Here is a 12,393-nt window from a genome sequence, read left to right as displayed (position 1 = left end):
TGGTGTGAGCGCTGTGTCACTCTCGGTGTGAGCGCTGTGTCACTCTCGGTGTGAGCGCTGGGCTGTGTCACTCTCAGTGTGAGTGCTGTGTCACTCTCAGTGTGAGCACTGGGCTGTGTCACACTCAGTGTGTGCACTGTGTCACTCTCGGTGTGAGCGCTGGGCTGTGTCACTCTCGGTGTGAGCGCTGTGTCACTCTCGGTGTGAACGCTGGGCTGTGTCACTCTCAGTGTGAGCGCTGGGCTGTGTCACTCTCGGTGTGAGTGCTGTGTCACGCTCGGTGTGAGCGCTGGGCTGTGTCACTCTCGGTGTGAGCGCTGTGTCACTCTCAGTGTGAGCGCTGGGCTGTGTCACTCTCACTGTGAGCGCTGTGTCACTCTCAGTGTGAGCGCAGGGCTGTGTCACTCTCAGTGTGACAGCTGGGCTGTGTTACTCTCGGTGTGAGCGCTGGGCTGTGTCACTCTCAGTGTGACTGCTGGGCTGTGTCACTCTCGGTGTGAGTGCTGTGTCACTCTCAGTGTGAGCGCTGTGTCACGCTCGGTGTGAGCGCTGGGCAGTGTCACTTTCGGTGTGAGCGCTGGGCTGTGTCACTCTCGGTGTGAGCGCTGGGCTGTGTCACTCTTGGTGTGAGCGCTGTGTCACTCTCAGTGTGAGCGCTGTGTCACTCTCAATGTGAGCGCTGGGCTGTGTCACTCTCGGTGTGAGCGCTCAGCTGTGTAACTCTCAGTGTGAGCGCTGTGTCACTCTCAGTGTGAGCGCTGTGTCACTCTCAGTGTGAGCGCTGTGTCACTCTCGGGGTGAGCGCTGGGCTGTGTCACTCTCAGTGTGAGCGCTGGGCTCTGTCACTCTCGGTGTGAGCGCTGGGCTGTGTCACTCTCAGTGTGAGCGCTGTGTCACTCTCGGTGTGAACGCTGGGCTGTGTCACTCTCAGTGTGAGCACTGGGCTGTGTCACACTCGGTGTGAGTGCTGTGTCACTCTCGGTGTGTGCGCTGTGTCACTCTCGGTGTGAGCGCTGGGCTGTGTCACTCTCGGTGTGAGCGCTGTGTCACTCTCGGTGTGAACGCTGGGCTGCGTCACTCTCGGTGTGAGCGCTGTGTCACACTCGGTGTGAGCGCTGGGCTGTGTCACTCACATTGTGAGCGCTGGGCTGTGTCACTCTCGGTGTGAGCGCTGTGTCACTCTCGGTGTGAGCGCTGTGTCACTCTCGGTGTGAGCGCTGGGCTGTGTCACTCTCAGTGTGAGTGCTGTGTCACTCTTAGTGTGAGCACTGGGCTGTGTCACACTCAGTGTGTGCACTATGTCACTCTCGGTGTGAGCGCTGGGCTGTGTCACTCTCGGTGTGAGCGCTGTGTCACTCTCGGTGTGAACGCTGGGCTGTGTCACTCTCACTGTGAGCGCTGGGCTGTGTCACTCTCGGTGTGAGCGCTGTGTCACGCTCGGTGTGAGCGCTGGGCTGTGTCACTCTCGGTGTGAGCGCTGTGTCACTCTCGGTGTGAACGCTGGGCTGTGTCACTCTCAGTGTGAGCGCTGTGTCACTCTCAGTCTGAGCGCTGGGCTGTGTCACTCTCAGTGTGAGCGCTGTGTCACTCTCGGTGTGAGCGCTGGGCTGTGTCACTCTCGGTGTGAGCGCTGTGTCACTCTCGGTGTGAGCGCTGTGTCACTCTCGGTGTGAGCGCTGGGCTGTGTCACTCTCAGTGTGAGTGCTGAGTCACTCTCACTGTGAGCGCTGGGCTGTGTCACTCTCGGTGTGAGCGCTGTGTCACGCTCGGTGTGAGTGCTGGGCTGTGTCACTCTCGGTGTGAGCGCTGTGTCACTCTCGGTGTGAACGCTGGGCTGTGTCACTCTCAGTGTGAGCGCTGTGTCACTCTCAGTGTGAGCGCTGGGCTGTGTCACTCTCAGTGTGAGCGCTGTGTCACTCTCGGTGTGAGCGCTGTGTCACTCTCGGTGTGAGCGCTGGGCTGTGTCACTCTCGGTGTGAGCGCTGGGCTGTGGCACTCTCAGTGTGAGCGCTGGGCTGTGTCACTCTCGGTGTCAGCGCTGTGTCACTCTCGGTGTGAGCGCTGGGCTGTGTCACTCTCAGTGTGAGCGCTACGCTGTGTCACTCTCAGTGTGAGCGCTGTGTCACTCGGTGTGAGCGCTGGGCTGTGTCAATCTCAGTGTGACTGCTGGGCTGTGTCACTCTCAGTGTGAGTGCTGTGTCACTCTCGGTGTGAGCGCTGGGCTGTGTCACTCAATGTGAACGCAGTGTCACTCTCGGTGTGAGCGCTGGGCTGTGTCACTCTCGGTGTGAGCGCTGTGTCACTCTCGGTGTGAGCGCTGGGCTTTGTCACTCTCGGTGTGAGCGCTGGGCTGTGTCACTCTCAGTGTGAGCGCTGTGTCACTCTCGGTGTGAGCACTGGGCTGTATCACTCTCGGTGTGAGCGCTGAATCACTCTCGGTGTGAACGCAGTGTCACTCTCAGTTGGAGTGCTGTGTCACTCTCAGTGTGAGCACTGGGCTGTGTCACTCAGTGAGAGCGCTGTGTCACTCTCAGTGTGAGCGCTGGGCTGTGTCACTCTCAGTGTGAGCACTGGGCTGTGTCACTCTCAGTGTGAGCGCTGTGTCACTCTCAGTGTGAGCACTGGGCTGTGTCACTCGCAGTGTGAGTGCTGAGTCACTCGCAGTGTGACTGCTGGGCTGTGTCACTCTCAGTGTGAGTGCTGAGTCACTCTCAATGTGAGCGCTGGGCTGTGTCACTCGCAGTGTGACTGCTGGGCTGTGTCACTCTCGGTGTGAGTGCTGTGTCACTCTCAGTGTGAGTGCTGGGCTGTGTCACTCTCAGTGTGAGCACTGTGTCACTCTCAGTGTGAGCGCTGTGTCACTCTCGGTGTGAGCGCTGGGCTGTGTCACTCTCAGTGTCAGCGCTCAGCTGTGTCACTCTCAGTGTGAGCGCTGTATCACTCTCAGTGTGAGCGCTGTGTCGCTCTCAGTGTGAGCGCTGGGCTGTGTCACTCTCAGTGTGACTGCTGGGCTGTGTCACTCTCGGTGTGAGCGTTGTGTCACTCTCAATGTGAGTGCTGGGCTGTGTCACTCTCAGTGTGACTGCTGGGCTGTGTCACTCTCGGTGTGAGTGCTGTGTCACTCTCGGTGTGAGCACTGTGTCACTCTCGGTGTGAGCGCTGTGTCAGTCTCGATGTGAGCGCTGTGCTGTGTCACTCTCAGTGTGAGCGCTCAGCTGTGTCACTCTCAGTGTGAGCGCTGTGTCACTCTCGGTGTGAGCGCTGGGCTGTGTCACTCTCAGTGTGACTGCTAGGCTGTGTCACTCTCGGTGTGAGTGCTGTGTCACTCAATGTGAACGCAGTGTCACTCTCGGTGTGAGCGCTGTGTCACTCTCACTGTGAGCGCTGTGTCACTCTCGGTGTGAGCGCTGGGCTGTGTCACTCTCAGTGTGAGCGCTGTGTCACTCTCAGTGTGAGCGCTGGGCTGTGTCACTCTCAGTGTGAGTGCTGTGTCACTTTCAGTGTGAGCACTGGGCTGTCTCACTCTCGGTGTGAGCGCTGTGTCACTCTCGGTGTGAGCGCTGTGTCACTCTCGGTGTGAGCGCTGGGCTGTATCACTCTCGGTGTGATCGCTGTATCACTCTCGGTGTGAGCGCTGTGTCACTCAATGTGAACGCTGTGTCACTCTCAGTGTGAACACTGGGCTGTGTCACTCTCAGTGTGAGTGCTGTGTCACTCTCAGTGTGAGTGCTTTGTCACTCTCAGTGTGAGTGCTGTGTCACTCTCGGTGTGAGTGCTGTGTCACTCTCAATGTGAGCGCTGTGTCACTCTCTGTGTGAGTGCTGTGTCACTCTCAGTGTGAGTGCTGTGTCACTCTCGGTGTGAGTGCTGTGTCACTCTCAATGTGAGCGCTGGGCTGTGTCACTCTCAGTGTGAGTGCTGTGTCACTCTCGGTGTGAGCACTGTGTCACTCTCGGTGTGAGCACTGGGCTGTGTCACTCTCAGTGTGAGCGCTGTGTCACTCTCAGTGTGAGCGCTGGGCTGTGTCACTCTCAGTATGAACACTGGGCTGTGTCACTCTCAGTGTGAGCACTGGGCTGTGTCGCTCTCGGTGTGAGCGCTGTGTCACTCTCAGTGTGAGCGCTGGGCTGTGTCACTCTCAGTGTTATCACTGGGCTGTGTCACTCTCAGTGTGAGTGCTGTGTCACTCTCAATGTGAGCACTGGGCTGTGTCACTCGCAGTGTGATTGCTGGGCTGTGTCACTCTCGGTGTGAGTGCTGTGTCACTCTCAGTGTGAGTGCTGGGCTGTGTCACTCTCAGTGTGAGCACTGTGTCACTCTCAGTGTGAGCGCTGTGTCACTCTCGGTGTGAGCGCTGGGCTGTGTCACTCTCAGTGTCAGCGCTCAGCTGTGTCACTCTCAGTGTGAGCGCTGTATCACTCTCAGTGTGAGCGCTGTGTCGCTCTCAGTGTGAGCGCTGGGCTGTGTCACTCTCAGTGTGACTGCTGGGCTGTGTCACTCTCGGTGTGAGCGTTGTGTCACTCTCAATGTGAGTGCTGGGCTGTGTCACTCTCAGTGTGACTGCTGGGCTGTGTCACTCTCGGTGTGAGTGCTGTGTCACTCTCGGTGTGAGCACTGTGTCACTCTCGGTGTGAGCGCTGTGTCAGTCTCGATGTGAGCGCTGTGCTGTGTCACTCTCAGTGTGAGCGCTCAGCTGTGTCACTCTCAGTGTGAGCGCTGTGTCACTCTCGGTGTGAGCGCTGGGCTGTGTCACTCTCAGTGTGACTGCTAGGCTGTGTCACTCTCGGTGTGAGTGCTGTGTCACTCAATGTGAACGCAGTGTCACTCTCGGTGTGAGCGCTGTGTCACTCTCACTGTGAGCGCTGTGTCACTCTCGGTGTGAGCGCTGGGCTGTGTCACTCTCAGTGTGAGCGCTGTGTCACTCTCAGTGTGAGCGCTGGGCTGTGTCACTCTCAGTGTGAGTGCTGTGTCTCTCTCAGTGTGAGCGCTGTCTCACTCTCGGTGTGAGCGCTGTGTCACTCTCGGTGTGAGCGCTGTGTCACTCTCGGTGTGAGCGCTGGGCTGTATCACTCTCGGTGTGATCGCTGTATCACTCTCGGTGTGAGCGCTGTGTCACTCAATGTGAACGCTGTGTCACTCTCAGTGTGAACACTGGGCTGTGTCACTCTCAGTGTGAGTGCTGTGTCACTCTCAGTGTGAGTGCTTTGTCACTCTCAGTGTGAGTGCTGTGTCACTCTCGGTGTGAGTGCTGTGTCACTCTCAATGTGAGCGCTGTGTCACTCTCTGTGTGAGTGCTGTGTCACTCTCAGTGTGAGTGCTGTGTCACTCTCGGTGTGAGTGCTGTGTCACTCTCAATGTGAGCGCTGGGCTGTGTCACTCTCAGTGTGAGTGCTGTGTCACTCTCGGTGTGAGCACTGTGTCACTCTCGGTGTGAGCACTGGGCTGTGTCACTCTCAGTGTGAGCGCTGTGTCACTCTCAGTGTGAGCGCTGGGCTGTGTCACTCTCAGTATGAACACTGGGCTGTGTCACTCTCAGTGTGAGCACTGGGCTGTGTCGCTCTCGGTGTGAGCGCTGTGTCACTCTCAGTGTGAGCGCTGGGCTGTGTCACTCTCAGTGTTATCACTGGGCTGTGTCACTCGCAGTGTGATTGCTGGGCTGCGTCACTCTCAGTGGGAGTGCTGGGCTGTGCCACACTCAGTGTGAGCTCTGTGTCACACTTGGTGTGAGCGCTGGGCTGTGCCACACTCAGTGTGAGCTCTGTGTCACACTTGGTGTGAGCGCTGGGCTGCGCCACACTCAGTTTGAGAACTGTGTCACACTCTGTGTGAGCTGTGCTGTGTCACATTCAGTGTGAGCGCTGTGTCACATTCAGTGTGAGCACTGTGTCACATTCAGTGTGAGCGCTGTCTCACACCGAGTTTGAGTGCTGTGTCACATTCAGTGTGAACGTGTGCTGTGTCACACTCAGTGTGAGTGCTGTGTCACACTCAATGTGAGTGCTGTGTCACACTCAGTTTGAGCGCTGTGTCACATTCAGTGTGAGCACTGTGCTGTGCCACACCCAGTGTGAGCACTGCTGTGTCACACTCAGCATGAGTGCTGTGTCACACTCAGTGTGAGTGCTGTGTTACATTCTGTGTGAGTGCTGTGTCACATTCCGTGTGAGCGCTGGGCTGTGTCACACTCAGTGTGAGCACTGTGTCACACTCAGTGTGAGCACTGTGTCACATTCAGTGTGAGCGCTGTGTCACATTCCGTGTGAGCGCTGGGCTGTGTCACACTCAGTGTGAGCACTGTGTCACATTCTGTGTGAGCGCTGCATCACACTCAGTGCGAGCGCTGTGTCACATTCAGTGTGAGCGCTGTGCTGTGTCACACTCAGTGTCAGTACTGCGCTGTGTCACACCCAGTGTGAGCACTGTGTCACAATTGGTGTGAGCGCTGGGCTGTGCCACACTCAGTGTGAGCTCTGTGTCACATTCAGTGTGAGCGCTGTGTCACATTCCGTGTGAGCGCTGGGCTGTGTCACACTCAGTGTGAGCACTGTGTCACATTCTGTGTCAGCGCTGCATCACACTCAGTGCGAGCGCTGTGTCACATTCAGTGTGAGCGCTGTGCTGTGTCACACTCAGTGTCAGTACTGCGCTGTGTCACACCCAGTGTGAGCACTGTGTCACAATTGGTGTGAGCGCTGGGCTGTGCCACACTCAGTGTGAGCTCTGTGTCACACTTGGTGTGAGCGCTGGGCTGTGTCACTCTCAGTGTTATCACTGGGCTGTGTCACTCTCAATGTGAGCACTGGGCTGTGTCACTCGCAGTGTGATTGCTGGGCTGCGTCACTCTCAGTGGGAGTGCTGGGCTGTGCCACACTCAGTGTGAGCTCTGTGTCACACTTGGTGTGAGCGCTGGGCTGTGCCACACTCAGTGTGAGCTCTGTGTCACACTTGGTGTGAGCGCTGGGCTGCGCCACACTCAGTTTGAGAACTGTGTCACACTCTGTGTGAGCTGTGCTGTGTCACATTCAGTGTGAGCGCTGTGTCACATTCAGTGTGAGCGCTGTGTCACATTCAGTGTGAGGGCTGTGTCACACTCAGTTTGAGCGCTGTGTCACACTCAGTGTGAGCGCTGTCTCACACCGAGTTTGAGTGCTGTGTCACACTCAGTGTGAGTGCTGTGTCACACTCAATGTGAGTGCTGTGTCACACTCAGTTTGAGCGCTGTGTCACATTCAGTGTGAGCACTGTGCTGGGCCACACCCAGTGTGAGCACTGCTGTGTCACACTCAGCATGAGTGCTGTGTCACACTCAGTGTGAGTGCTGTGTTACATTCTGTGTGAGTGCTGTGTCACATACCGTGTGAGCGCTGGGCTGTGTCACTCTCAGTGTGAGCACTGTGTCACACTCAGTGTGAGCACTGTGTCACATTCAGTGTGAGCGCTGTGTCACATTCCGTGTGAGCGCTGGGCTGTGCCGCACTCAGTGTGAGCACTGTGTCACACTCGGTGTGAGCGATGGGCTGTGCCACACTCAGTGTGAGCACTGTGTCACACTCGGTGTGAGCGATGGGCTGTGTCACACTCAGTGTGAACACTGTGTCACACTCGGTGTGAGCGCTGGGCTGTGCCGCACTCAGTGTGAGCACTGTGTCACACTCGGTGTGAGCGCTGGGCTGTGCCGCACTCAGTGTGAGCACTGTGTCACACTCGGTGTGAGCGCTGGGCTGTGCCGCACTCAGTGTGAGCACTGTGTCACACTCGGTGTGAGCGCTGGGCTGTGCCGCACTCAGTGTGAGCACTGTGTCACACTCGGTGTGAGCGATTGGCTGTGCCACACTCAGTGTGCGCTCTGTGTCACACTCGGTGTGAGCGATGGGCTGTGCCACACTCAGTGTGAGCACTGTGTCACACTCGGTGTGAGCGATGGGCTGTGTCACACTCAGCGTGAGCACTGTGTCACATTCAGTGTGAGCACTGTGTCACACACGGTGTGAGCGCTGGGCCGTGCCACACTCAGTGTGAGCACTGTGTCACACACGGTGTGAGCGCTGGGCCGTGCCACACTCAGTGTGAGCACTGTGTCACACACGGTGTGAGCGCTGGGCCGTGCCACACTCAGTGTGAGCTCTGTGTCACACTCGGTGTGAGCGCTGGGCTGTGCCGCACTCAGTGTGAGCACTGTGTCACACACGGTGTGAGCGCTGGGCCGTGCCACACTCAGTGTGAGCTCTGTGTCACACTCGGTGTGAGCGCTGGGCTGTGCCACACTCAGTGTGAGCACTGTGTCACACACGGTGTGAGCGCTGGGCCGTGCCACACTCAGTGTGAGCACTGTGTCACACATGGTGTGAGCACTGTGTCACTTGCTGTGTACATATGATGATGATCTGTGGTTCAGTTTCAGGTTTGCTTACCCTCCGCGGAATATTGTATCCGCCCAGCACCACGTCGGTGTCCAGCACGCGGTAACCACTGGGAACCACAGGGTACTTCCTGAGGGTTAAAACACAGGAGCAAATCTGACCATCATGCCCACGCGTTCCACCTCACTGTCCACTCATCACCCTCTTCACCCTCCCCCCACCCGTCCTATACCCTCACCCACCCGTCCTATACAAATCCACCCGTCCTATACACCTCCACCCGTCCTCTACCCCCCACCCGTCCTCTACCCTCACCCACCCGTCCTGTACACCTCCACCCGTCCTATACCTCCCCACCCGTCCTATACCCCCCCACCCGTCCTATACCCTCACCGACCCGTCCTATACACCTCCACCCGTCCTATACCCTCACCCACCCGTCCTATACACCCCACCCGTCCTATACCCCCCCACCCGTCCTATACCCTCACCGACCCGTCCTATACACCTCCACCCGTCCTATACCCTCACCCACCCGTCCTATACCCCCCCACCCGTCCTATACCCTCACCGACCCGTCCTATACACCCCCACCCGTCCAATACACCCTCAACCATCCTATAACCCCCACCCTTCCCATACACCCTCACCCGTCCTATACACCCCCACCCATCCTTTACCGCTCCACCCGTCCTATACACCCCCACCCGTCCTATACACCCCCAACCGTCCTATACACCCCCACCCGTCCTATACACCTTCACCCGTCCTATACCCCCCACCCGTCCTATACACCCCCACCCGTCCTATACACCTCCACCCGTCCTATACCCCCCACCCGTCCTATACCCTCACCCACCCGTCCTATAAACCCCCACCCGTCCTATACCCCCCACCCATCCTATACACCCTCACCCGTCCTATACCCCCCACATGTCCCATAAACCTCCACCCATCCTATACACCCCCACACATCCTATACACCGCCACCCGTCCTCTAGACCCCCACCCATCCTATACCCTCCAGCCGTCCTACACACCCTCACCCGTCCTAAACCCCCCCACCCATCCTATACACCTCCGCCCGTCCAATACCCCCCCACCCGTCCTATACCCTCACCCACCAGTCCTGTACACCTCCACCCGTCCTATACACCTCCACCCGTCCTATACACCCCCACCCGTCCTATACCCTCACCCACCAGTCCTGTACACCTCCACCCGTCCTATACACCTCCACCCGTCCTATACACCTCCACCCGTCCTATACACCTCCACCCATCCTATACACCCCCACCCGTCCTATACACCTCCACCCGTCCTATACACCGCCACCCATCCTATACACCGCCATCCGTCCTATACACCCCCACCCGTCTTATACACCCCCACCCGTCCTATACCACCCCACCCGTCCTATACACCGTCACCCGTCCTATGCCCCCCCCACCCGTCCCATACACCTCCACCCATCCCATGCAGCCCCCACCCATCCTATACACCCCCACCCGTCCTATACACCCTCAACCATCCTATAACCCCCACCCTTCCCATACACCCTCACCCGTCCTATACACCTCCACCCGTCCTATACCCCCCACCCTATACACCCCCACCCATCCTTTACCGCTCCACCCGTCCTATACACCCCCAACCGTCCTATACACCTTCACCCGTCCCATACACCCCCACACCCATCGTATAAACCCCCAGCCGTCCGATACCCTCCCACCCATCGTATACCCCCCACCCATCCTATACACCTACACCCGTCCTATACACCCCCACATACCCTATACAACCCCACCTGTCCTATATTCCCCCACCCATCCTGTACACCCCCACCCACCCTGTACACCCCCACCCATCCTATACACCTCCACCCATCCTGTACACCCCCGCCCATCCTATACACCCCCACCCATCCTATACACCCCCACCCGTCCTCTACACCACCACCCGTCCTATACACCCCCACCCGTCCTATAAACCCCCACCCGTCCTATACCACTCCACCCGTCCTATACACCTCCACCCGTCCTATACACCCCCGCCCGTCCTATACCCTCACCTCCACCCGTCCAATACACCTCCACCCGTCCTCTACACCACCACCCGTCCTATACACCCCCACCCGTCCTATACCCCCCACCCGTCCCATACACCTCCACCCATCCTATACACCTCCACCCATCCTATACACCCCCACCCATCCTATATACCCCCACCTGTCCTATACACCCTCACCCGTCGTATATCTCCCCACCCGTCCCCGACACCCCCCACCCATCCTATACACCCCCACACGTCCTATACACCCCCACCCATCCTATACCCCTCCAGCCGTCCTACACACCCTCACCCGTCCTATACCCCCCCACCCATCCTCTACACCTCTACCCGTCCAATACCCCCCCACCCGTCCTATACCCTCACCCACCAGTCCTGTACACCTCCACCCGTCCTATACACCTCCACCCGTCCTATACCACCCACCCGTCCTATACACCTCCACCCGTCATATACCCCCCCACCCGTCCTATACTCTCACCCACTCGTCCTGTACACCCCCACCCGTCCTATAAACCCCCACCCGTCCTATACCAGCCCACCCGTCCTATACACCTCCACCCGTCCTATACACCCCCGCCCGTCCTATACCCTCACCGCCATCCGTCCTATACACCCCCACCCGTCTTATACACCCCCACCCGTCCTATACCACCCCACCCGTCCTATACACCGTCACCCGTCCTATACCCCCCCACCCGTCCCATACACCTCCACCCATCCTATACACCTCCACCCGTCCTATACCCCCCAACCCGTTCTATACACTCACCCACCCGTCCTGTACACCACCACCCATCCTATACACCCCCACCCATCCTATAAACCCCCACCCATCCTATACCACCCCACTCGTCCTATACACCCCCACCCGTCCTAAACCCCCACCCGTCCTATACCACCCCACCCGTCCTATACACCTCCGCCCGTCCTATACACCCCCACCCGTCCTATACCCTCACCTCCATCAGTCCTATACACCACCACCCATCCTATACACCCATATCCGTCCTATGCACCCCCACCCGTCCTATAGACCCTCACCCGTCCTATACCCCCCACCCGTCCCATACACCTCCACCCATCCTATACACCTCCACCCATCCTATACACCCCCACCCATCCCATGCAGCCCCCACCCATCCTATACCCCCCACCCGTCCCATACACCCTCACCCGTCCTATACACCTCCACCCGTCCTATACCCCCCACCTATACACCCCCACCCGTCCTTTACTGCTCCACCCGTCCTATACACCCCCAACCGTCGTATACACCTTCACCCGTCCTATACCCCCCACCCGTCCTATACACCCCCACCCATCCCATGCAGCCCCCACCCATCCTATACACCCCCACCCGTCCTATACACCCTCACCCATCCAATACCCCCCACCCGTCCCATACACCCCCACCTGTCTTATACACCTGCGCCCGTCCCATACCCCCCCACCCATCCTATACACCCCCACCCATCCTATACCCCCCACCCGTCCTATACACCCTCACCTGTCCTATACCCCCACACCCATTCTATACACCCCCAGCCGTCCTATACCCTCCCACCCGTCGTATACCCCCCACCCATCCTATACACCTACACCCGTCCTATACACCCCCACCCATCCTATACAACCCCACCTGTCCTATATGCCCCCACCCATCCTATACACCCCCACCTGCCCTATACACCCCCACCTGTCCTATACACCCGACCCATCCTATACACCCCCACCTGTCCTATACACCTCCACCCATCCTGTACACCCCCACCCATCGTATACCCCCCCACCCGTCCTATCCACCCCCACCCGCCCTATACACCTCCACCAGTCCTATACACCCCCACCCGTCCTATACCCCCAATCGTCCTATACCCCCCACCCGTCCTCTACACCCCCACCCGCCCTATACCCCGCACATGTCCTATACCCCCCACCCATCCTATATCCCCCACCCATC

The 12,393-nt window shown here is 58.4% G+C and overlaps 1 protein-coding gene across 1 annotated transcript in view; it reads right to left on the bottom strand.

Moving 5' to 3' along the window:
* The window catches only part of LOC140386305 (sterol 26-hydroxylase, mitochondrial-like), a 134,819-nt gene that overhangs the window by 69,979 nt on the left and 52,447 nt on the right, over positions 1-12,393 (bottom strand). Inside the window, exon 7 of the mRNA XM_072468686.1 lies at positions 8,412-8,490. Coding sequence (XP_072324787.1) covers positions 8,412-8,490 — 79 coding nt within the window. The remainder of the gene's footprint in view (positions 1-8,411; positions 8,491-12,393) is intronic.

The sequence above is a fragment of the Scyliorhinus torazame genome, chromosome 2, assembly GCF_047496885.1.
Source record: "Scyliorhinus torazame isolate Kashiwa2021f chromosome 2, sScyTor2.1, whole genome shotgun sequence".
Lineage (NCBI taxonomy): Eukaryota > Metazoa > Chordata > Chondrichthyes > Carcharhiniformes > Scyliorhinidae > Scyliorhinus > Scyliorhinus torazame.
Note: the sequence above shows the minus strand (reverse complement) of the source record. Positions and strands in the feature narration are given on the sequence as shown.